This window comes from Camelina sativa, chromosome 17 (assembly GCF_000633955.1).
Source record: "Camelina sativa cultivar DH55 chromosome 17, Cs, whole genome shotgun sequence".
NCBI classification, from domain to species: Eukaryota; Viridiplantae; Streptophyta; class Magnoliopsida; order Brassicales; family Brassicaceae; genus Camelina; species Camelina sativa.
The window spans coordinates 2946544-2969605 of record NC_025701.1 but is presented as its reverse complement, the minus strand read 5'-3'; the positions used below and the strand labels follow the sequence as shown (position 1 = coordinate 2969605).

The following is a 23062-nucleotide window of genomic DNA, read 5'->3' as shown; positions in this document are numbered from 1 at the left end:
TTCCATCGTGTGAAAGAGGATAGAAACTCATGAAATAAGCCTTCTTTGGCCGGAAAAATCTGTTCTTTTTGTACACACAACAAGCCAACCAGAGTACACTTTCCCATAAATAATCATGTCGCTCTCTCGGAGGTCGGTCTAAATCATAAGGTAAAAAGAAAGACATTGGACAATGGAACTGTGACTTTTCTAGAAGCATTGCTATTGTGAAGATCAGAAGTCGAACTCGCCTGTTGCCTGAAAAAGTAGATAGAATAGTTAGTACTATCGCTACCAGAATAGCACCAAGCTTATTTGGGAGGCACAGATTACTTTGTTGAAGAGAATATCCTTATCATTTATATGCATGATCCCGTCTTTCAGACTGCACTTCCACCTGCTCTTTGTGCGAGTCACCTAGTTACAACACCAAACAAGTCTTACTGTGAGAAAGAGTTACGTGCAGAGAAACACACCCGTAAATCTGTGTAGAGAAGAGTCATTACCTTGTCAAATTGAGCTAAAACCAGATGTTGTGTGTTCATATCCTCACCACTTTCTAGGTCGTCCAACTCGTCGTCATCATCATCTTCGTTCAACAGCTCTTCATCATCTTCAATAATGTCGTTTTGTACAGCAACAGGAGTGCTCGTTTGGATCTCTAACAAAGAGGGAATTTAGCAGATGATATTTTCATTACTTGAATTAAAACATCTTTCTTTGGCTTATCTTACCGTTTGGAGCAGGAGTCCTGGCCTCGTTAAACTCTTCACTGGGTCCTTGATAACTGTATATCTGCACCCCAGTAAATAAAAATTCATTGTTTTACTAGCAAAAGTAATTATTGTATATATTCACAGAAATTCTGATTACTCAATGAAAAGCTGAAGTATTCTTACATTTGGTGTGGACAACATTTCATCATAAGGGTCAGGCATTGGCCCATCAGCTTGAGGAATCTTCGATGATGAGCAGATGAAATCTCGTGGGATCTTTTTATTGCCAACATATGTTATCCGGAGTGCTTCACATTCAAAATTTGCCTGAAAAAATTGCTCCTACTAGATGTATCACTGAAATTTTCCTAAATACCTCATTCTTGAAAGTAATATTATCTGCTTACACACTGAGAACTTATAGATGCGCTTTTCTTTATGCAACTTAACCAGTTTTGAATTCATGTTATCTTCTTTTGGATGGCACTAATAAACTTGTGAAGTGGAAAATGAAGAGGAGTCTTCTCCATTACTTATTTTTCTAAGAACTGAAGGGAGCTAAGGACATTTTGTTTTACTCATGAGCGCTATTCCAAATGCAAATGCCAATGCAAATGTGCAGTTCTACACACACACACACACACCTTAGGGATAGCATCGCATGCACCATCCTGTTGAGGTATAGATCCACCATTTTGATAAGGTGCAGAAGAATCATCACGTTTTCGTTTACCGGAGGATGGCACAAATAAGTCCTGGACATATTCCAATTATAGATATTAGGTTATAATGTTAGCTATAATAGTCGACTTGAAAAATATGTCCACTGAGGAAGTAATTGAAATGGGCACTAATCAAATCAATCACGTAATTGCTACAACGAAGATAAGAACCCAAACAAAAAAATCCAAACTCACAATTCTTGATTTAGATGTTAAGTAGGAGTACCTGCGTAAACTGCTGATTAGAGTTTCCTCTCTCAGGCTCATCACGACCATCCACGTAAGCTAGCAACAGGTCAGACGTTTATATCCCAAACAACAAACTGATACCTAACGTACTGGCAAAACTAGTACTTACCAACATTGACATCAAGTCTGGGATTTGTCCACGGGGAAGGAGGTGGCTGCAATAGAGAACATATTCTCAATTTATGTCAACCAGAAAGAAACCAAAAAATATGAAGTCAACCATCTATTTTTGCCTCTGTAAATTCTATGAAAACACTTAGATAAGCAGTGTGGCACCCATACAGGAATTTTAATAAGAAGCAGAGCTCACCATATAAGGACTGGGTCTTCCTTTAATATCAGCGTTGCTTCCATTGTCAGTTCCAGGAGTTGGATAATCGCTTGAACCGGTAGGGATGTTATAAATGGAGGAGTTATCAGCAGTACCAGGAAGCGGCGTCGGAAGCGGAGTCTGCAATGGTGTCTGCTCAAACACAGAAAAACAAAACATTGCCAAAGACAATAAGGACTTATAGAAACAACATCTCAAGTGGAAAAGAAACCAATTGATAAAGCTAAAGCTCAATCACAGGATTCAAGACTAGCAGAGTGAGTTTTAATTACCGGAGGGAAGAGCATTTCAGCAGTGGGAGTCTCATACTCCTCAGTACCTTCATAAGGAACATTGAGATCATGAGTCAGTGGACCTCCAGGAGTTGGCTTCTGAGCCGATGACCTCTCGATTGGTCCATTCAAGACTCCAGCTTGCATCATTTTCGTCTCCCAAATCTACTCGGAGAACAACACACAGGTCCCAAATTAAGCTCCAGAAATAAAATAATGGAATCAAAAAGACAAGTAAAAATAGAGAGATGAATTCCCCAAAAACCCTAGTTGCATTGGATCAAATCCAAGCCACCCACATTGGCGAATCAACTAAAGATATTAAATTTGAATCATTTTGCAGCGATGAAAGACAAGTCTGATTGAAAACTTACTCCTTGAAGCTCACTGAGAACACTCTCCCCAGGGCCTCCGTTGTTAATGAACTCCTCTCGGACTTTGTTGACGACATCCTCAATAACTTGGATATACACAGCGCTCGTTGTAGTAGTTGTACCCATCCTTTTCTCCGCTTCTTCAATTTCCTAAATTTAATTCCGGCGAAAACCCCAAATTCGTTCTCCTGGAATCTGATATTATCAGAAGCAGCATTTTTAGGGTAAATTGCCCACAAAAATTGCCCAGAAGAAAACAAAAGAATCCACAAGCTCGTTAAGCTCACCTAGGGTTTGGCAGGAGGTGGGTCAGATGGGAATCTGGTCGAGATCGGCGACGAAACGTAAACAAAAGAAGAAGAAGAAGAACACAGAAGAGAGAGATCGATAAGTAGCGGTCAAGACAGAAAAAGCAGCGAAGAATAATATAAATAGGTTTGGATCAGATCGTGTCTCTACAATTACACGTGTCATCATCCCCGCTATTCATATTTTCTTTCCTTTTTCTCTCTTTTCATAATTTTATCTGAAATAGTAACAACTATATCTATATATCCTGAAATTTATAAATACCAAATCCGGGAAGCAATTATTCCTCTTTGGATTTGTCACAAAAAATTAAATTGACAATATAAAATCAAAAATAAAATTGTTACAAAAAAAAACATTAGTCAAAAAAAAAAAATTGTTATATCTACTCACACCTGGTTGACTTATGTAAGGATTTCCATTTATTCATCTCTAATAAAATCAAGAAAAAAAATGATACATTTGTAATAAGACCGATCGATGCGTTTGCCTCTTTGGTTTCAGTTACAAATCATAAAGATGATGATTGCAAGTGTGCAGATCAGCTTGGTGCGATAAGGATTTAAGCTTGCTGAATCTGTAGAAGGATCTAAGATGGGATCAATGTCATCAAAATCAGATGGCGACGGGGTCGAAAGCGAAGGAAGTAGAGTGAGATCAAACTCTTGTGCTTTCCCTTCTCTGCTAAAGCTCCATCCTGTTACATAATGATTACCCGTGATTTTTCCTGTGGATGCCGAGAACCCAACATACATTTTCTCGGACAAGAAAATCTCTGAAAGGTTCATCTTTCTCGACAAAAGAGGAAATTTAGGTTTAGATATGTCAAGAGGAGCCAATGTGACATTGAGAAGCATTTCCCCTCCATTGTATTCGATCCAAGCCCGGATCGGGTCTTTACTCGAAAGCTTCAAGCTTATATTCTTGCTTTGCTTGTTGGAAAAGAATGAAGCTGGTGCAGATTCAACGGAGACCAAACCGTTCACGTCGATGCCTACGTGGTTATCGTCTACGTCAAGAAACTCGTTTGACTTCACCGTGTCGAATTCCACCGCGAGAATTCGGTTTGTGGAGTTCCCGTTGTTTGAAGTATTGAAGAGACCGAGAAACTGGCTCGGCATGGCTTGGGTGAAATCCATGGACGGTGAGATCAGAAAGGTTAGGCCATGACCTGGTGCGTCGATTGAGAAAACGAAACTTGTGGAGAAAGAAAGCGAGTTTAATGATTTCGTCTTGTTGAAGGGTATGGGGAAGCCATAGAAAGCTTGACCCATTTGTCTCCTTGAGGTGTTTGTTAGCTCCAATATGCCACTTGGGAGGATCTTGGAGGATCCATACTTGAGAAGATTAGCTTCAAAAAATCCGTGGTAAAGAAATTTGGTTTCGTTTTGTTGACTTAGCACACAAGAAACGAGGCATAATTGGGTGATTATGGAAAGAGCTATTGATTTGTAAGCAAATGCCATTGATGGGCAATAGTAAGAAAGAGATGAAATGAAAGTATGTTTTGTTATGTGTGAAGTTGCTTGTCTGAATAGTTCTATCGTATATAGAGGCTTCATGGAAAATTAAAAAAAAAAAAAAAAAAGTCTGGATCGACCATTAATCTCTTATTAAAACTTAGCACTAAACATTGTTATACTATTCGCAATAAACCAATCAGCTGCAAGTTCGAAACTTGACTTTTTATCAGCTCGAAATTTGTTTGTCGGCACAAAAGGAAATCATCTAAAATTTCTTAATTAATTATGGAGAATCCGTATATTGTTTAAAAAGCTATGTATAAAGGCTTGTAAATTAATTCTAAGTAAAAGACCTATTAAGAGGATTAGCACATAAGACATACAATTCCAAAAAAAAATTATGATGTTGAAATGTTCAAGTCTTAGTTATAGCTGATCGTGATGATAAGTCGTAGGACCTAACTTGTGGAGATGAATAGAATCATCCCAAACTAGCAAACAATAAAGTAGATTCAGACAAGGTTTTTGGGGAAATATACGTGCAAGTAAGAATCCAATACCTATTTGGTTCATACATTATAAAAACAAAAGAAAATAATTGATCTCAGACAAGTCATCACTTTAAGTAATTAACAAATCTGTATAATCAACAAGCGGCTAAAGTATGAGTATTATTGAGAACTTAAAACTCATTAAAATGCAAATGACTAGGATAATCAGAGGTCTAATATAATTAAGTACGTGCACCCAACAATCCAACCCAAATCACACAAGCTGATAGATATATACTACTATTGGCTAAGAAAAAAAAGGGAAACCATGCCGTCTAGCCAGTGGCGGATCCAGAAAATTATTTTATCCGGGGTAATAATATTAAATTATTATTTTATTATTTTTTAAATAAAATTATATCAGTTAAAAACATTTGATTAGTTTTTTCAAGTTAAGATAAGTAATAAAATTTTGTTTTATTAATAGAACATAGGAAATATAAACAAAATTAAGTTTTTGTATTGTATTTGTATGATATTTTAATATTATACACAATACAAAAAGTGTATCTCAGAAGAAAATAAGATAATGGGGGCAAAAAAATATTTTAGCAGGAGCATACTTAATAACACATGTAAAATAACATTAATCTGACAAAACTTACCCGTGGCAAGTGTCCCGGTTTACCGTAACATACATCCGCCCTTGCGTCTAGCTATAGTGTTAACATCACCGTACTAATAAAAAAGCGTAAATATAACTCTTAAAGATAAAAGACCTCTTAATTTGGTCAAATGAAAAACGAAATGGGCAAGTTGAGATATTATATATTTATATGTGTGTTCATAACAAAGCTTTCGTGTTGTTTTTTCCCCTTAGGCTAAAAGTTTTCGAATATACAAATTTTGGCTGGACGAAAATAATTACTTTCGTTTTCCCTTTTGATACGGCCCGTAAGATGTCGTTGTTACGTCAACGTTTATCATTGGACGATGATTTAGATATAATATCGATGGACCCGGCCCATCATCTTGAGTTTTGTCTCCAATGATTGATTGATAAACTATCTACTAACTTTGTGTCTGCTCCACATAATTCTCTTCACTTCAATCTAAGCTCCTTCATACGTACGAGGATATCAATGGCTGGAGCAGAGCAAAGCCAGAGATGGAGCCTTAAGGGCAAGACCGCACTTGTAACCGGTGGAACCAAAGGGATCGGGTTCGTATATATATAAGCTCCAAAATCTTTCCATATTTTCTTGAAATCAATTCTACTTTATTTTAATATCTGTTTCTTGAATCAAATAGGCATGGTGTAGTAGAGGAACTTGCAGGATTCGGGGCAGTGATACACACTTGTGCTAGAGATGAATCTCAGCTTAATGAGTGTTTGAGCAAATGGAAAAAGAAAGGTTTTCAAGTCAGTGGTTCAGTCTGTGACGTAACTTTGAGAACAGAGAGAGAGAACTTGATGCAGACCGTGTCTTCAATGTTTGGTGGCAAACTCGACATACTCGTAAGTTAATCTTTATATACTCTTTATCAAATGACTCAAAAAATCTTGATTTAATGTAATGTTTTGATTAATAGATAAACAACGTGGGATCGATTCGGGCAAAGCCGACGGTAGATTTTACAGCAGAGGATTTCTCGTTTCATATTTCGACCAACTTAGAATCTGCTTACCATCTGAGTCAGCTTGCACATCCTCTTCTTAAGACTTCAGGAAGTGGGAACATTGTGTTCATGTCTTCTGTTGCTGGAGTTGTATCGTTTACTGTTAGCTCCCTCTACTCTGCAACAAAAGGTAACAAAAACACCTCTCTGTTTACATTAATAGTTTTCACATGTCAATGCAAAGCAAAGGCACTTGAAACAATCTAAGGCCTTGATGTGCGTGTGTGTGACATTAGGGGCGATGAATCAGCTAGCAAGGAATCTGGCATGCGAGTGGGCTAGTGATGGCATAAGGACTAATGCTGTGGCTCCTGGAGTCATTGCAACTCCTCTAGCTGGAGCTGTGAGATACTAACTATGCTACATATCCTCCAAGAATCATCACTCTTTCTTGCCTTTGATGATATATTGAAAACTTTGATGATGCTCTTTAGGTGTATGATGATGCGTTCAAGAAGGTGATGATATCTAGAAAGCCATTGGGGCGTTTTGGGGAGCCAGAAGAAGTAGCCTCGGTCGTGGCTTTTCTATGTATGCCTGCAGCTTCTTACATAACTGGTCAGACCATTTGTGTAGATGGAGGTCTCTCTGTCAATGGCTTCTCGTATCAGCCACAAGGTTAAATCCAATGTCCAAAAAAGCAAAAAAAACTCGAACTTTATTAATAAGTATCATCTTAGACGCATCTAAACGTATGGTCAATAGTGATACAGACAAGAATGATCACAATTTATATAAGTAAAATAAAAAAAAGTGTTATTGTGTCCTGATCTTATCATAAAATTCACGCCTTCTCTGAGTTCTCTCATATTTCTGTATAAGGCTTGTAGATGAATTCTAAGTAAAAGTTCTAACATATTCGCTCAAAAGGCATACAATTCCATAAAAAAAACTATAATGTTGAACTGCTCAAGTTAGTTTAGCTGATCGTGATGTTAAGTCGCAAGGACCTAACTTTGTTTTGAGATGGATATAAACATCCCAAACTAGCATACAATAAAAGAAAAGAAAAGAAAAGAAAAAGAAACAGAAGAAAATAATTGATCTCAGACAAGTCATCACTTTAAGTAAGATAACAAATGTGTATTATCAACAACCGGCTAAATGTGAGTATTATTGTGATCTTATCAAAAACTCACTAAAATGCAAAATGATAGGATCATCAGAGATACTTCTTTAGTATTTTATATGTTGTGAAGACACGGGCCTAAGATTCGTTGTTACGTAGACGACGATTTTGGATCCGCTTGAGTGTTGAGACAATGACCCGGCCCAACTTCTTGAGTTTATTTTTATCTCCAATGACTGATGATCATTCAACTTTATGTTTGCTCCACTTGTTCTCTTCTTCATTCTGAGCTCTTCAGGCGCCGTAGGAGAGCAATGTCTGGAGCAGAGCAAAGCCACAGATGGAGCCTTAAGGGCAAGACCGCACTTGTAACCGGTGGAACCAAAGGAATTGGGTTTGTATATAAGCTCCAAAATCTTTTCAGATCTTCCTGAAAGCATTCTACTATTATTTTAACCTCTGTTTCTTGAACAAAACAGGCATGCTGTAATAGAGGAACTTGCAGGATTTGGAGCAGTGATACATACCTGTGCCAGAGATGAATCTCAACTTAATGAGTGTTTAACAAAATGGCAAAAGAAGGGTTTCCAAGTCACTGGTTCAGTCTGTGACGCATCTGTGAGAACAGAGAGAGAGAGCCTAATGCAGACTGTGTCTTCAATGTTTGGTGGCAAGCTCGATATTCTCGTACGTTAATCTTTTGTGTACTCTTTATCAGTGACCTAAAATCTTTATTTAATGTAATAATTTGATTATTAGATAAACAATGTGGGAGCAATTCGGTCAAAGCCTACGTTGGATTATACAGCAGATGATTTCTCATTTCATATTTCGACCAACTTAGAATCTGCTTATCATTTGAGCCAGCTTGCACATCCTCTGCTTAAGACTTCAGGATGTGGGAACATTGTGTTCATGTCTTCTATTGCTGGAGTTGTATCGCTTTCTGTTGGCTCCATCTACTCTGCAACAAAAGGTACTATACTAAATTCTTGAAGAACACAAAAACACCTCTCTGTTTCTTTTTATCTTTCGATAGTTTCACATGTAAATACAAAGCCATAAACTGGGTCTTGAAACAGTTTATGTGTGTGTGTGTGTATGACATTAGGGGCGATGAATCAGCTAGCAAGGAATCTGGCATGCGAGTGGGCTAGTGACGGCATTAGGGTTAATGCTTTGGCTCCTGCAGTTATTACAACTCCTCTAGCTGCAGCTGTGAGATACAAACTATACTACACTTCCTCCAAGAATCATCTCTATGTCTTGCCTTGGCTGATCTCTTGACTTTGATGATGATCTTTAGGTGTATGATGATGAGTTCAAGAAGGTGGTAGTATCTAGAAAGCCATTGGGGCGTTTCGGAGAGCCCGAAGAAGTAGCTTCCGTCGTGGCTTTTCTATGTATGCCTGCAGCTTCATATATAACTGGTCAGACCATCTGTGTAGATGGAGGTCTCTCTGTCAATGGCTTCTCGTACCAGCCACAAGGTTAAATCCAATGTCCAATAAAGATGGTCTAATGGCTTTAATTTCTTCCATCTCATTCTTGCTTCTTTCGAACAAAGACCTACTACTCTCTGTCAATGCTTTTTTTTTTTTTTGGTTTGTTAATGGGAAAGGGCATTTAATTGAAACCCAAACAAATATTTAGTATTTTTTTTTTTCCTCTTTAAACGCATATTTAAATAACGAGAATGATCACTATTTAAATAAATATGTAAAATAAAGAGTGGTATTTTGTTTTCCCATCCAAAATAATACGGTTTTATCCTGACCGGCTGACCCATGACCATATCTATCATCTATCATATACAAATACACGCCTTATCTCTTATTTCTGAAGTCGATTTTGACGCGCCGGCAATAATAAGAAAGAGACGAAAGGCTGTATTGTTATGTGTGAAGTTGTTTGTCTGAAACTCTGAATTATTCTATCGTATATAGACGCTTCATGGAAACTACAAATTAAAAAAAATCTCGACCACTAGCTAAACTATCTCTATATATACTCCACCATAATAAGTATACTGTATTAGGATTATTTTTCTCTTGTTATATTGTAGAGGCACGGGGGCCTTAAGATTGGTTGTTATGTACATGGACGATTTGGATCCTCTTGAGTCTGAGATATTCCTGATGGATCCGGCCCAACATCTTGAGTTTGACTTTTTATCTCCAGTGATATGATTGATTGATGATCAATCAACTTTGTGAGTTTGTGCTCCACTTAATTCTCTTTACTTTTCATCTAAGCTCCTTTATACGTAGAAGAGCAATGTCTGGAGCAGAGCAAAGCCACAGATGGAGCCTTAAGGCCAAGACCGCTCTTGTAACCGGGGGAACCAAAGGGATCGGGTTCGTATACTATCCTGACTACGCTCCACAATCTTTCCATATTTTCTTAATTTAATCTCTGTTTCTTGAACCAAACAGGCATGCTATAGTAGAGGAGCTTGCAGGATTCGGAGCAGTGATACATACTTGTGCCAGAGATGAATCTCAGCTTAATGAGTGTTTGAGCAAATGGAAAAATAAGGGTATTCAAGTCACTGGCTCAGTCTGTGACGTATCTTTGAGAACAGAGAGAGAGAACTTAATGCAGACTGTGTCTTCAATGTTTGGTGGGAAGCTCGACATTTTCGTACGTTAATTCTTTACATTCCTATATATTAATTACCCAAAATCTTGATTTTAACTAATGTCATGTTTTGATTATTAGATAAATAATGTTGGAGCGATTCGGCCAAAGCCGACGGTGGATTGTACAGCAGAGGATTTCTCGTTTCATATTTCGACAAACTTAGAATCTGCTTATCATCTGAGTCAGCTTGCACATCCTCTGCTTAAGACTTCAGGGTGTGGGAACATTGTGTTCATGTCTTCTGTTGCTGGAGTTGTATCGCTTACTTTTAGCTCCATCTACTCTGCAACAAAAGGTAATGTATCTACTAAAAATTATTGAAGAGAACAAAGACCTATGTGCTTAAACTTATAGGTCTGTTGGCTCCATCTACTCTGCAACTCTGTTTGTGTGTGTGTGTGTGACATAGGAGCGATGAATCAGCTAGCAAGGAATCTGGCATGTGAATGGGCTAGTGACGGTATAAGGGCTAATGCTGTGGCTCCTGCAGGCATTGCGACTCATATAGTTGGAGCTGTGAGATACAAACTACTATGCTACAGTTTCTTCCATCTCTCCTTATTGACTTTGCTGATCCCTTGACTTTGATGATAATCTTTAGGTGTATGATGATGAGTTCGTAAAGGCGTTTGTGTCTAGAAAGCCATTAGGGCGTTTGGGAGAGCCCGAAGAAGTAGCCTCGCTTGTGGCTTTTCTATGTATGCCTGCAGCTTCTTACATAACTGGTCAAACCATATGTGTAGATGGAGGTCTCACTGTCAATGGCTTCTCGTATCAGCCACAAGGTTAAATCCAATGTCCCAAAAACAAACAAAACTCAACTTTATATAATAAGTTTCAATGTCGAGACTTGTCACGTACGTTATATTGGCTAAGTCACCGCTGAAGCATAGAGAAGCAGAATATATTGGCTTTTCTTCTATCTTATATCTGCTTTTTTTATGAGATAAGTACTATTTTCCTCTGAAACGCGTCTAGACCTATATGTGACCATAGAATCTTATCGTTATGGTTAATTTCTAGCTCGGTTTTGATCAAAATCTAATACTATAATTCAGGAAACTTACATGACCTGAATTTGGGTTTTGCTTTAAAGTATGTGCTAGTGTGCCACCCCTACTGACAACAGTGATACAAACAAGAGTGATCAAAATTAAAATATGTAAAATCAAAAGTGGTATTTTGTCCTCCCATCCAAAATAATACGATTTTATCCTGATCCAGACCACATCTCTCTGCAACTCTGTTTACACAACATATGTGCGTTATCTCATATTTCTGACGTGTTTTCAATTTTTTCGGCTTCTATCAGCTTTTCATGCCACCAGTACTGGATGCCGCATGGCCGCATGTTCAACCTTTTCTATTACTGAATAAATACATATCTTGATGGCAATTTATATTGAAATCATATTAATTCTTTTAGAAATAAATCCCCAAAAATAAAATAAAAAATCTTATAATTGTTGTTTTAAAACAATATTTTGCTCTTTTGCTTCTCTTATAATGTTAGACCGGTCTTGTGAGTACTAAAGTATATATAATAGGAGACTTCAAACTTCAGAAAATATCTAAGGCGAATCTTTCCAGATCTATCAGCTATATAGTCTACAGAAACCTATAATTTGTAATTTCAAATAAAGGAAAGGTGTTTCATAAATCAGATCAATCTTGCAACATAAACTAGCTAGTTATTATGATAAAAGCACAAAGTTTTGGTTCGAACTATTTTATAATACCCTAACTTATCACTATATAATTCAACATTAGTTAAGCAGTACCCCATATTTTATTCAAAACGTGTATCCACCACCCCTACCCTAACTACATAGTTGTCACGATACAATAAAATGTAAATTAGCTTCTTCTTCTTTTTTTTCTTTTAACTTTTTTACTTTTATTTCAAATTCTAATCTATGTTCAAACGTTCAGCGAACCTGAAAGTGAAATTAAACGAGAAGTGGTGCAAAAAAAATAGAAATTAAATGACCACATAAGTACAAGACCATGGATGTATCGTAGGCCGAAGTCGAGGTGCATGCCACCATGCACACTAAGCTTTAGATATTTCTACTAAAATAATACCATCTTTATCAAATCGTATTATAATATTAAGGTCATGATAACTCATACGCTATATTCCAAAAACAGAAACTGAATGATTTTGTCACATACCAATGATTCTAGCAGCTTCATGATCAGAATAGGGACTCAATTCAATTAAAGTGTGATTTTGGATGGAATCGGTGGGTACACGAACGAGGGCCCCGTTTAACCCTCTACAAATTTCATTGTAACGAATTTGAGATTACGGTAACACTCATCACAATTATTTTACTATAGTTTCTGATGATCTTATTCACAATGATGTGTATTCACTTTTTTTTTCCCAAAAATCTCGTCTTTTACCTTATTGCTAGATGAGTAAAAACTGTTGGTTCATGATTAAAGTAAGATTTAGACTACATCGTGTGTTTTATAAGGGTTGTGATGAAACCAATAGACGGAAAAAATTGTAGGTGGCAGTGGTACATCAATTAATGTTTGCTTTGAATGGGGTGGATCGGATGTAATTTAATGGAAGTATCGATCTCCATGAAGACGACTAATAGAAGAGTACTGCCTAGATATGACATGAGCATGAAAATACACTGTAGATGTTTTTTATTTTTATGATAAAGGTATATGGATCTCAAAATATTTGTTGTTGAACAAATGATTCGGAAATGGAAATGGGTATCAGTTATGTTGATTTCTGCTAGCATGCATATATTTTATCCGTAATTAATCACTTGAATTAAAGCAATAACTGTCCAAAATTTATTGAAAGCAACGGCTTTTGAATTAGTGCCAGACAAAATCTTTCATAAATTAGCGATAAAAAAGTTTAGATGCAATTGCATGATATTGTTGCTACTTGCTAATGATATCATTCTTATCTACAGCGTTTGTTTGGGAGCGAGATTTTTCCATTTTTCCACTTTTTAAAAAAAACAGCGAATAGAAATGTGGTACGTGGATGAAAGAAGGTCTTAATGTGGGTCGAAAAACTCTATCTGAAGTCGATCCCAACTAGCTAGCGCCCCAACACTAATATATATATGCTCAAAACGAAACATAAAAGACGATTGTCCGGCGAGAAAAAAGGAAACATGCAAAGGATTGCTGCTAAATCAATTAGTAGCATTTTTTTAAGTCGAGACACATTAAAGATGTTGTTGTCATGTGACCTTTTTGAGAGTGAGACTGTGAGAGACAAAGCGACCTAACTTCACTGCAAACACTAGTAGTCAGTAAAAAAAAATATCCAACGTAATGAGAGCTACGATGGTAACACGTGTACGGTGGAGAAAAACTGAGCCCTCAGATTCTCTAATAAAGTTTAGCGGGTCCCCCAGTCGCCGTAATTGAACAAAAAGGAAAAAAAAAAACGTTGAGATAAATAAATGGTTGGGCCACTTCTTCACCAAAAAAAGCCTTTTTTGTTTTTGTTTTTATTTATTTATTTTATAATTAAAAATTGAATAATGGCTTTAACGGTTAACAAAACTCCTAAATCCTAATTCCAAGGCAATTACGTGTCCTCTGTACGGCTTTCTCTTGCTAACTTTCTTCTACTTCATCATAGTGACTACTTTACTAACTGATGAGGCCTTAATTTTTTAGTAATATAGATTTTGTTTGTTTAAGTAATCATGAATGTAACTACTACAGGTGAACAGATGAGATTTAGTTGCGTGAAATCTCGTGCTTATTATAACAAATCCCACTTAGTGAAGACAGATTTGTTATATTCAATACTATAACTGTTCTCTTAATTATATACGCTGTAGTTTAAAATCTTGGTCTCCGTACTCTAAAATCTGAATTATTAAAATGGATATGCTGAACACTATATATATTTTTTGAGTGCTGAGAATCTTTGTGGATCTTAACTCTTTTAAGTAATCCGAATTCAAATCTAAGCTTCCCCGACAAATCAAATATATACTAATTTATTAGAGATACGGATAAAATCATATGCACTGACTAACTCTACTCGTTAGTCTCTTTTCTTTTCATTGATTATGTATGTTAGGTAATCATGAATAAACTGTAAAAACTTCTTCAATATTTCCATCAGACTGGTGTTATACACAGACAGGTAATATATGATCACAAACAAGTACTACTGTACTTTGAAACTGACTTAAAAAACCATATAAATAACCGCCTTTGATTTTTTGATTTTTTTTTTGTGCAATCAACTTATTATAATAGGCATCTATATATATTTGTGGTAAATTGGTAATGCAAGATTTTAATTAATTGGGAGTATTTTGAAGATACAACGTATAAAAAGATCAGTAATTTTTAGCGAGCCTTTGATACATTGCAAATTCACACAGTGCATATATTAATATATAGCCGTTGTCTTAGGAGAATAGTCTCGGTCCATATTACCATATATATAGTGATATAGATAGTATTCAACAAATTAACAGATGTTCTGTAGTAAAGTAAAAAAAAAAAAAAAGAGAATTTTAATATGAAAAGTTAACATACGTGTCTAAAAGTAACCTAATTGTAGTTACACACTTCTTCACAGTATATAATTAAGAAGGTGTTGGGGCTAGAAACAACAATTAGAAGAATAAGTTTGTAAAATGAGATCTGGGCAGACTTTCGGTACAAACCGACTTAGAACTATGAAAAACAACGAATTGGACTTTTGTATTCACTTTTTCTATTGATTCGCTCTGAGCTTGATTACATGTGTTGTGTCCTTCACATTCATCTGCTATTTAAACTAAAATTCCTCAAAACCCTTCCTCAACGTCTCGCTGCAATCTCGGTTCTCCAATCCCGATTTCTTCTCCAGGTTGACTTCGTCCTCCTGCTCGGGTTTTTCTCCATGGGCCCTTACTGGGCCTCTTTTCCTGGCCTGCGCGTACGCCCTAATGGGCTTATTTGGTGGGCCTTATGATCGTCGAAACCCAACACCAACAATTGCCCCCCAGCCTTTTAACCTATTTTTGGGAGGGTTGAAAGGCGAATATCCAGAGAATCTTTCATGTCGTTTCGGTTTCGCGATCTTCCTCGGGGAAGGCTCAATGAATCTCGGCTTCCGAGATCTTCGTGATGATTACCCCTCTCTCCTAGCCCGGCTTATGGACAGCGGGAAATGTTCCCCGGGCACTTAATTTGTGAACTCCGTAGAATTCACTAAAAATTTGCTATTTGGGGATGAAGTCCTTTGAGGTTTTCCAAATTGGGTAGTGAAATCTTATTTGCTTTCACGTGAGGTCGTGGGGTGCGGACTGTTAGCTAGAGCTGTGTTGACCTTTTTTTTTTTTTTTTGTTTTTGATGAAGTGTTCGAAAAAGCTTGAAACGGTTGCAAGACAGTGCGAAATTCGCATGTGCTGTTTGGTGTCGTAGGTACGTTTATTTGTAGGCAATTTCGTCGCGCCGTTAGAAAGAGTTATTGTTTGTTGATTTGGTATATTTGGTAACGGTGCACCAGGTCATGGTAAAATTCGCGTTTTATTTGGAAAGATTTTGCGGAGCGGATCGAGTTGGGAAGGTGGCTGCGCTCAGGATATTGAGCTGCCTACGTACCCCGTAAGGGGATCAAGCCAGGTCGTAGTTCGATTATTATGGATACCTCTTAGAAGTATTTTTTGAGGTTCATGACGTTCCAAGGCCGGAGCTCGGCTTTACCGTTGCTCTCGTCTACGAGGCGATATACGCCATTGCGAACGACCTCGGTGATACGGAAAGGTCCTTCCCATTTGGTTCCCATTTTGCCGGCGTTCTTTTCTTTTCTGTGATCGAACATTCGACGGAGTACTCGGTCCCCGACGGCGAAACGCCGAGGTCGGATCTTCGAGTTATAGAAGCGAGCGATGGCATTCTGGTAATTTTGAACTCGCACGTAGGCTTGTTCTCTCTTCTCGTCGATGACGTCGAGGTGATCGCGCAGCGCTTCGCTATTTTCCTCCTCATTCTCGGGGGAAACAGCTCGGCGAATACTGCCTATGGTAACTTCTGCCGGTATTACGGCCTCAATTCCGTAGGCTAAGGAGAACGCGGTCTCGCCCGTGCTGCCACGCGGCGTAGTTCGGGTGGCCCACAATACTCCGGGGAGCTGAGCGTCCCAGCCTGACTTCGCGGCGCTCAGACGGCGCTTGAGGCTGTGCAGGATCAATTTGTTGGCTGCTTCGGCCTGCCCGTTTCTTTGGGGGTACCGGGGGGTAGACGGGGTTAGTCGTATACCCCATGTGTCGCAAAACTTTTGAACCACAGCGGACACCAAGTTCGTCCCGTTATCAGTTACGATCTCGTAGGGGATTCCGTGTCGACACACCACGTTTTTCCAGAGAAAATCCTTTACGTGTTCACCCGTGATGGACTGGTAGGATTCGGCCTCGATCCATTTAGTAAAGTAATAGGTCACAACCAGTAGGTTAGTAACGCGTCGTTTTCCCGACTGTTCGAGGGGTCCGATGGCATCCATCGACCACCGCATGAAGGGGTAAGGAGCGGAGACCGAGCTCATTAGCTCAGCGGGCTGATTGATCAGAGGTGCGTGTCGTTGGCAGGGATCACACTTTCTAGCGTGCTCGTCGCAGTCCGCGAGCATGGTTGGCCAAAAGTATCCTTGCCGTTTGATTCTGAGGGCCAGTGATCGTCCTCCGGAGTGGTTTCCGCAGGGACCCTCGTGGGCGTCCCTCATGATGCTAAGGGTTTCGTCCCCGTGCACGCACCTGAGGTATGGTCCGGAGATACACCGCTTGTATAACTCCTCGCCGATGATACAGAACCGCGCGCTCTGAGCTTTGAGCTTACGCGCTTGCCATCGATCCTTTGGTGCGGTCCCACTTGTGATATAATCACGAATTGGGACTCGCCAGTCCGTTTCGGGTTCCGCTTCTTGCTCGTCTTCGGAGATAAGATCGTCCAAGAGCTCGTCGTCCCGATCAGGTACTTGTTCAGGTTCTCCCGAGTGGGGACCGGATCCGGCTAGGACCTGGTTAATGCTCTGAGCCTTAACTGGGATAGAGATACTTGGTTGACCTATTCCCTCGACGGGTATGATTCGTTTGACCGAAGGGTCGGAGGTGGAAGCCAGCGCGGCGAGGGCGTCGGCGGCTGAATTCTCTCCCCGGGGAATTTTGGTGAGTTCGAACGTTGAGAACTGCTCGGCCATTGATCGAACGACTTGGAGATAAGCGCCCATCCGCTCACAATTCGTGTCGTAGCTCCCATGGAACTGACCGGTTACGAGCTGCGAGTCGCTGAATGCAGCGAGCTCTTTGACTCCCACACCTAATGCCAGCCGGAGTCCGGCTATTAGGGCCTCGTACTCAGCCTCGTTGTTCGAGGCTACGAACCCGAGTCGGAAGGACTGTTCCATTATTTCGTTGGTCGGGGATATGAGTCGGATTCCGATTCTGCACCCCTGTCTGGACGATGCTCCGTCCACGTATAGCGACCATCTCTCGGAGGCGTTCCCGGTATTTTCGTTGGTCGTGGCGAGTTCGATGGCGAAATCGGCGAGGACTTGCGACTTGGCGCAGGTGCGTGGCCGGTATTCGATATCGTATTCGCTGAGTTCTATGGCCCATTTGGCTAACCTGCCGGACTGGCTAGGACTGTGAAGGATGGTCCGAATGGGTTGGGACGTCATCACTACGATCGTGTGCGACTGGAAATAAGGGCGCAGTTTGCGAGCCGACATCACGACTGCTAGTGCCAGCTTTTCCATAGCGGGGTATCGCATTTCAGCGTCAACAAGGGTCTTGCTGGCGTAATAGACGGGTTTCTGTTTCCCCTCGTGCTCTCGTACCAATACCCCGCTTACCGCGGAGTCGGATACGGCGATATAGAGGAAGAGGTGTTCCCCATCCGCAGGCTTCGACAGGACAGGGGGTTCAGTGAGGTACTTTTTTAATTCTTGGAATGCCTCTTCACACTTGTCGTCCCACTCGAATTTCCGATTGCCCTTAAGCAACTGGTAGAATGGGAGGCAACGGTCTGTAGACCGCGCAATGAATCGGTTCAGGGCGGCTATCCGCCCTGTTAACCTCTGGACCTCCCGAGTTGTCCTTGGCGAAGGCATTTCGAGGAAGGTCGCAATTTGTTTTGGATTCGCTTCGATCCCACGTTCTGTGACCAGATACCCAAGGAATTCTCTCGACGCGACACCGAACGTGCACTTGGTCGGGTTGAGCTTCATTCCATACAGGTTTAGTATTTTGAAGCATTCTTCGAGCTGAGGAATATGATCCTGCTCGCGCATTGACTTGACGAGCATATCGTCGATGTAAACTTCCATGGTTTTTCCAAGATGCTCGGCGAACATCTTGTTGACTAACCTCTGGTAGGTTGCTCCTGCGTTTTTAAGTCCGAAAGGCATTACTTTGTAGCAATAGGTGCCTCGGTCCGTGATGAACGCGGTCTTTTCCTGGTCGGCGGGGTCCATCAAAATTTGATTATACCCCGAGAAGGCGTCCATAAAGGAGAGAGTCTCGTGTCCGGCGGTTGCCTCGACCAGTCGATCGATATGAGGAAGCGGATAATTGTCCTTCGGACAGGCTTTGTTGAGATCTTTGAAGTCAATGCAGATCCGCCATTTCCCGTTTTTCTTTTTGACCACTACGGGGTTGGCTAGCCACTCGGCGTACTGGACCTCGCGGATAGACCCTATTTTCAATAGTCGATCCACCTCGTCGTTCACTGCTTTCGCCCTTTCGAGGCCGAGCTTACGACGCTTCTGTTTTATGGGTTTGTAGGTGGGGTCGATGTTGAGCTGGTGAGAAGTCACGCTAATGTCGATTCCTTTCATGTCCGATGAGGACCAGGCGAAGGTGTTGTGATTCCGACCCAGAAACTGGATCAGGTCGTTCCTTGTACTAGGTTTGAGATCGGCCCCGATTCCAACGCATCGTTCCGGGTGCCCTTCCATGATTGGGACCTGATCGACCTTGGTCATTACGGGTCCGCGCGAGGCGGGATCTGTGCGCTTAACGAGCTGTCTTGATTCCAGCTCGTCAGCGATCATTAATTGCTATTGGTCGGATTTTTTGATCAGATCGTAGCCGCTTCTGTAACACTGTCTTGAGGTTCGTTGGCTACCGTAGATGGTGGCAATTCCGCCCCGTGACGGGAACTTCACACATTGGTGGTACGTTGACGGGACCGCCTTCATCCCATACAACCAAGGTCTGCCGAGGATAGCGTTGAAGGGGGCGGGACGATCGACGACCACGAAGTCGACGAGACGTCGTACCCCACGGGCTTCCACTATGAGGGAAATGGTGCCCTTAGCTAAGGTCGTGTCGCCGGCGAACCCGGTGAGCGGGGTTTTGGCCCCTTTTAGCTCGGAATCAGGATAACCCATCCGCCTAAAAGCATCGTAGAACAAGAGATCGACGGAGCTCCCGGTGTCGATCATTATTCTGGAGAGCTCGCATCCCCCGACGTCTAACCTTACGATTAGAGCGTCGTCGTGGGGTTTATCCAGGTCCGCGGTTTCGCTTTCCCAAAACGTAATCTCGTAGTCCGGGTCCGAGCGGGGTTTCCGTTCACGATGGTAACTATCGACCCTACGTTGGTAGGCCTTGATCGAATTAACTGAGTTACGACATAAGGAGGATCCTCCCGTGATGAAGTCGACTCTATGAGTCGGATTTGACTCTTTGAAACATCGGGAGATGAACGGGCGGAAGCTCGCGAGCCTCCGGGGAGCCGGAGGCGGGGTAAATACCGAGCCGGGGGAGGTACGGCAAAGAGAGAGTCCTTTGAACACCAGGTCAATGCGTTTCTTTGGGGCTGGAGGGGGGGAAGATCCCTCGGCCTCGTCGGTCCTTTCGCGCTTAGCTGCGGCTTCTTTGGTAGTGGCGTTGGCTTCTCTCGCCCTTTCTCCCTCTTTTTCGAGGTCGATTTCGCCGAGCTCTCCCGCTTCGTGCTTCCGCGCGAGGAGACGTCCCACGGTTCTGCACTCTTCAGTCGAGTGTCCGCGTATTTTGTGATACTTGCAGAATTTCTCGGGATCGAAGTTCGGGTTTTTTGCTTTGGGTGCGGAGTCAACCGCGAAAGCATGCAAACCAGACTCAAACGGCTCCTTCCGGAGAGTCTTTTTGGGAGGATTGTACGGTGCTTTTGATGACTTATGGATCTCGGCCAGAGCGGCCTGCTCCTCCTCTGCTCGGGCGAAATTAATCGACCTATGGAGTGCGTCGTCGAGCGACGGGGGTTGTCGAACGGTGAGCTCTTCGCGGAATTTCGAGGTGTACCATAAGCCATGCCGAAGGGCTGCCAGGGCAACCTCGTCGTTTAGGTTGGTTATCCTGGCTTTGGTTGACTTGAAGCGATTGATGTAATCGCGGAGCGGTTCGTCTTTTTCTTGGACGAGAAGCCAAAGGTCTGATTCGGTCACCTTAGCTTGGAAAAAGACTGAATACTGCTTCAAAAATGCCGAGGCGAGCTGATCGAAGCTGTCAATGGAGTTAGATTCCAAAGAGGCGAACCATTCCAACGCCGGTCCCACCAGGTTCTCGGCGAAGTAACGGCAGTAGCCGGCTTCACACTCGTCGTCGGTGAGATAAGCTTTTGTTATGGCTAATCTGAAAGCTCGGAGGTGCGCTCCCGGGTCCGTTATGCCCGCGTATTCGGGAAGGCGGAGCTTGCCCACGTCACGAAGGCGAACCTTCGCGATTCGGTCTGTGAACGGGGTACGCCTTGTTTCGGCGATCACGCGATCGATGTCTGGGGCTGCGCTTGTTGCCAGGTGCACCTTAGAGCGGATTTGGGCCATCTCGGCGCTTGCCTTATTCATGTACTCGGTTAGGAACTGCGCGCTGAATGCGCCGCTACTCGGAGGTCCGGGAAGACCGAGATCCTCGGTCGTTATTCCTCGTGACGCCCCATTTCTGAGTTCTCCTGTCGGGACTGGATCCAGTCTCACCGAGGAGCCCTCCAGAGCCCCCGAGGTGCGGAGGACCTGCCCTGCTGACCCGACGTCCCCGGATGGGGGATTCTCGTAACGTCGCGAGCTCGCGTTACCATTTAAGACCGACGAGCTCGGAGCTCCGTTGCTCTCTGACGGCGCAAAAACGGGTAACGTTCTTATCCCGGGCGGGGTAACATGGACCGCCTCAAAGTCGAGACGAGTCCGGGGAAGCGCTCTTTCCGTGGGATTGGTTAAAGCTGTTCCCGAAGAGTACGCGGAATCCCGATAGGGTCCGAGATTTGCGCGAGAAGCGAGCTCTTGTTCATGCCGCTCGATTCTGTTCATGAGGGCCCGATTTGTCGCATCTTGACTTTGGGTCTTATCGATCAGAACGGCGAGCATTCCGCGAATCTCGGACAGATCGTTGCTGACGGGGGTCCCGGAGGAGACCACCGGCGCATGGTGCTGTCCGGGTCGGTTCGTTCCGTTATTCTCTGAACAAGTCCATACTCGGGATTGATTCCTGTTTCCTGTCAAGATCGCGGGGGCCGTGGGAACAACCCCGACGGTAACCCCTGGGTTTGTACTACCGAGATTCTGAGTTTGGGCGGGTCTGTGATGAGTGAGACCCGAACCTCCCAAAATACTTTGGTTCGGTGCTTGACTGTCGTCAAGTGATGAGCCTGTCCCGGGTCTGACTAGATCTGTAACCTCGTTATCGGACTGGGCTGACGCGGGTGCACCCTGGGAAGGTGCACTGATGGAGGTGGATCCGTGGACTGCCGCTGGTGGAGCAGTCTCTGAGATGATTGTGTTAGCGGTGGATGGATCCATTTCGCTGGAGTTCAAAGCAGTCGATTTTTGAGAATAGAAAGACCTAAGTCCCCACAGGCGGCGCCAAGTTGTTGGGGCTAGAAACAACAATTAGAAGAATAAGTTTGTAAAATGAGATCTGGGCAGACTTTCGGTACAAATCGACTTAGAACTATGAAAAACAACGAACTGGACTTTTGTATTCACTTTTTCTATTGATTCGCTCTGAGCTTGATTACATGTGTTGTGTCCTTCACATTCATCTGCTATTTAAACTAAAATTCCTCGAAACCCTTCCTGAACGTCTCGCTGCAATCTCGGCTCCCCAATCCCGATTTCTTCTCCAGGTTGACTTCGTCCTCCTGCTCGGGTTTTCCTCCATGGGTCCTTACTTGGTCTCTTTTCCTGGCCTGCGCGTACGCCCTAATGGGCTTATTTGGTGGGCCTTATGATCGTTGAAACCCAACACCAACAGAAGGGTAGATAGCAAAATCGCTGTTATAAGTTTTCGTAGTTAATTCGTTAGTCTTGGAAAAGATTGACCTAATTATAGATCAAATTAAGGTTAACTACAATATCAAGATTTTAACTAACGTAATGGGATTCTTTAGAATTAAATAAGAAAATTAATTTGGTGATTAGTGATTAGACAGATGTTTAATCTTTAAGGAGACAATCTGAAGAGGCAGAAAAATAAAAGGAAAGGTCTTCTGGAGAAAGAATGGACCACAATCGTGGCGCGAAAGGAACTTACTTTCTCCCCTTCTGTTGCATGTTAATTGGGCCACGTACCTCTCCCACCTGATCGTGATTCTTACGTGGTCCATTTCTAGATTGTATAGCGACTAGATGAACGGTCAAGATTTATCAGATACAAGACCAAATACGTCACGTCATTAAGAGTAAAGATTTTTTTCCAAAGGAGAAAAATCAAAGTTAAAAAAAAAAAAAAGTTAAATTTGAAAACGAAGAAGAAAAAAAGGAATTTTAAATATATAATTTCTTCTTTTGTGAAGC

At 41.8% G+C, this 23062-nt stretch overlaps 5 protein-coding genes across 8 annotated transcripts; 3 read left to right on the top strand and 2 right to left on the bottom strand.

Annotated features, from left to right (window-relative positions):
* On the bottom strand, nt 16–3058 carry LOC104754914 (transcription initiation factor IIA large subunit-like). Of its 4 annotated transcripts, none has more exons than XM_019239209.1 (12): nt 2931–3058; nt 2644–2838; nt 2270–2434; nt 1977–2129; nt 1776–1821; nt 1644–1702; nt 1340–1450; nt 879–1037; nt 714–774; nt 486–640; nt 313–396; nt 16–237 (listed from the first exon to the last, which is right to left on the bottom strand). In XM_019239209.1, the coding sequence occupies exons 2-12, from the start codon at nt 2767–2769 to the stop codon at nt 214–216; spliced, it is 1143 nt and encodes a 380-aa protein (XP_019094754.1). In that variant the 5' UTR covers nt 2770–2838; nt 2931–3058; the 3' UTR covers nt 16–213. The 4 variants fall into 4 exon arrangements, with proteins under 4 accessions (XP_019094754.1, XP_010475506.1, XP_019094752.1 ...); XM_010477204.2 differs by having other exon boundaries at nt 879–1022; XM_019239207.1 differs by lacking the exon at nt 16–237 and having other exon boundaries at nt 252–396; nt 879–1022.
* LOC104759106 (probable inactive L-type lectin-domain containing receptor kinase III.1) lies at nt 3453–4519 on the bottom strand. Its single transcript, XM_010482075.2, has one exon. It carries the CDS (start codon nt 4512–4514, stop codon nt 3453–3455), a length of 1062 nt encoding a protein of 353 aa, XP_010480377.2. The 5' UTR covers nt 4515–4519.
* LOC104754913 (tropinone reductase homolog At1g07440-like) lies at nt 5953–7359 on the top strand. Its single transcript, XM_010477203.1, has 5 exons — nt 5953–6128; nt 6218–6425; nt 6500–6716; nt 6823–6929; nt 7021–7359. The coding sequence occupies exons 1-5, from the start codon at nt 6049–6051 to the stop codon at nt 7207–7209; spliced, it is 801 nt and encodes a 266-aa protein (XP_010475505.1). The 5' UTR covers nt 5953–6048; the 3' UTR covers nt 7210–7359.
* On the top strand, nt 7811–9317 carry LOC104754912 (tropinone reductase homolog At1g07440). Its single transcript, XM_010477200.2, has 5 exons — nt 7811–8049; nt 8135–8342; nt 8415–8631; nt 8767–8873; nt 8962–9317. The coding sequence occupies exons 1-5, from the start codon at nt 7895–7897 to the stop codon at nt 9148–9150; spliced, it is 876 nt and encodes a 291-aa protein (XP_010475502.1). The 5' UTR covers nt 7811–7894; the 3' UTR covers nt 9151–9317.
* On the top strand, nt 9672–11307 carry LOC104754911 (tropinone reductase homolog At1g07440-like). The gene is made up of 5 exons (XM_010477199.1): nt 9672–10012; nt 10091–10298; nt 10377–10593; nt 10708–10814; nt 10900–11307. Exons 1-5 carry the CDS (start codon nt 9852–9854, stop codon nt 11086–11088), a joined length of 882 nt encoding a protein of 293 aa, XP_010475501.1. The 5' UTR covers nt 9672–9851; the 3' UTR covers nt 11089–11307.

Coding starts and splice junctions, on each gene's coding strand:
- LOC104754914 (XM_019239207.1), bottom strand. CDS start 2,769: ATGGGTACAACTACTACAACGAGCGCTGTGTATATCCAAGTTATTGAG. Junction 1,451..1,643: donor CTAATCAGCAGTTTACGCAG/GTACTCCTACTT, acceptor GAATATGTCCAG/GACTTATTTGTGCCATCCTC. Junction 1,023..1,339: donor CATGCGATGCTATCCCTAAG/GTGTGTGTGTGT, acceptor CAATTTTTTCAG/GCAAATTTTGAATGTGAAGC.
- LOC104759106 (XM_010482075.2), bottom strand. CDS start 4,514: ATGAAGCCTCTATATACGATAGAACTATTCAGACAAGCAACTTCACAC.
- LOC104754913 (XM_010477203.1), top strand. CDS start 6,049: ATGGCTGGAGCAGAGCAAAGCCAGAGATGGAGCCTTAAGGGCAAGACC. Junction 6,717..6,822: donor CCTCTACTCTGCAACAAAAG/GTAACAAAAACA, acceptor GTGTGACATTAG/GGGCGATGAATCAGCTAGCA. Junction 6,930..7,020: donor CAACTCCTCTAGCTGGAGCT/GTGAGATACTAA, acceptor GATGCTCTTTAG/GTGTATGATGATGCGTTCAA.
- LOC104754912 (XM_010477200.2), top strand. CDS start 7,895: ATGATCATTCAACTTTATGTTTGCTCCACTTGTTCTCTTCTTCATTCT. Junction 8,050..8,134: donor GGTGGAACCAAAGGAATTGG/GTTTGTATATAA, acceptor TGAACAAAACAG/GCATGCTGTAATAGAGGAAC. Junction 8,632..8,766: donor CATCTACTCTGCAACAAAAG/GTACTATACTAA, acceptor GTATGACATTAG/GGGCGATGAATCAGCTAGCA.
- LOC104754911 (XM_010477199.1), top strand. CDS start 9,852: ATGATCAATCAACTTTGTGAGTTTGTGCTCCACTTAATTCTCTTTACT. Junction 10,299..10,376: donor GTGGGAAGCTCGACATTTTC/GTACGTTAATTC, acceptor TTTGATTATTAG/ATAAATAATGTTGGAGCGAT. Junction 10,815..10,899: donor CGACTCATATAGTTGGAGCT/GTGAGATACAAA, acceptor GATAATCTTTAG/GTGTATGATGATGAGTTCGT.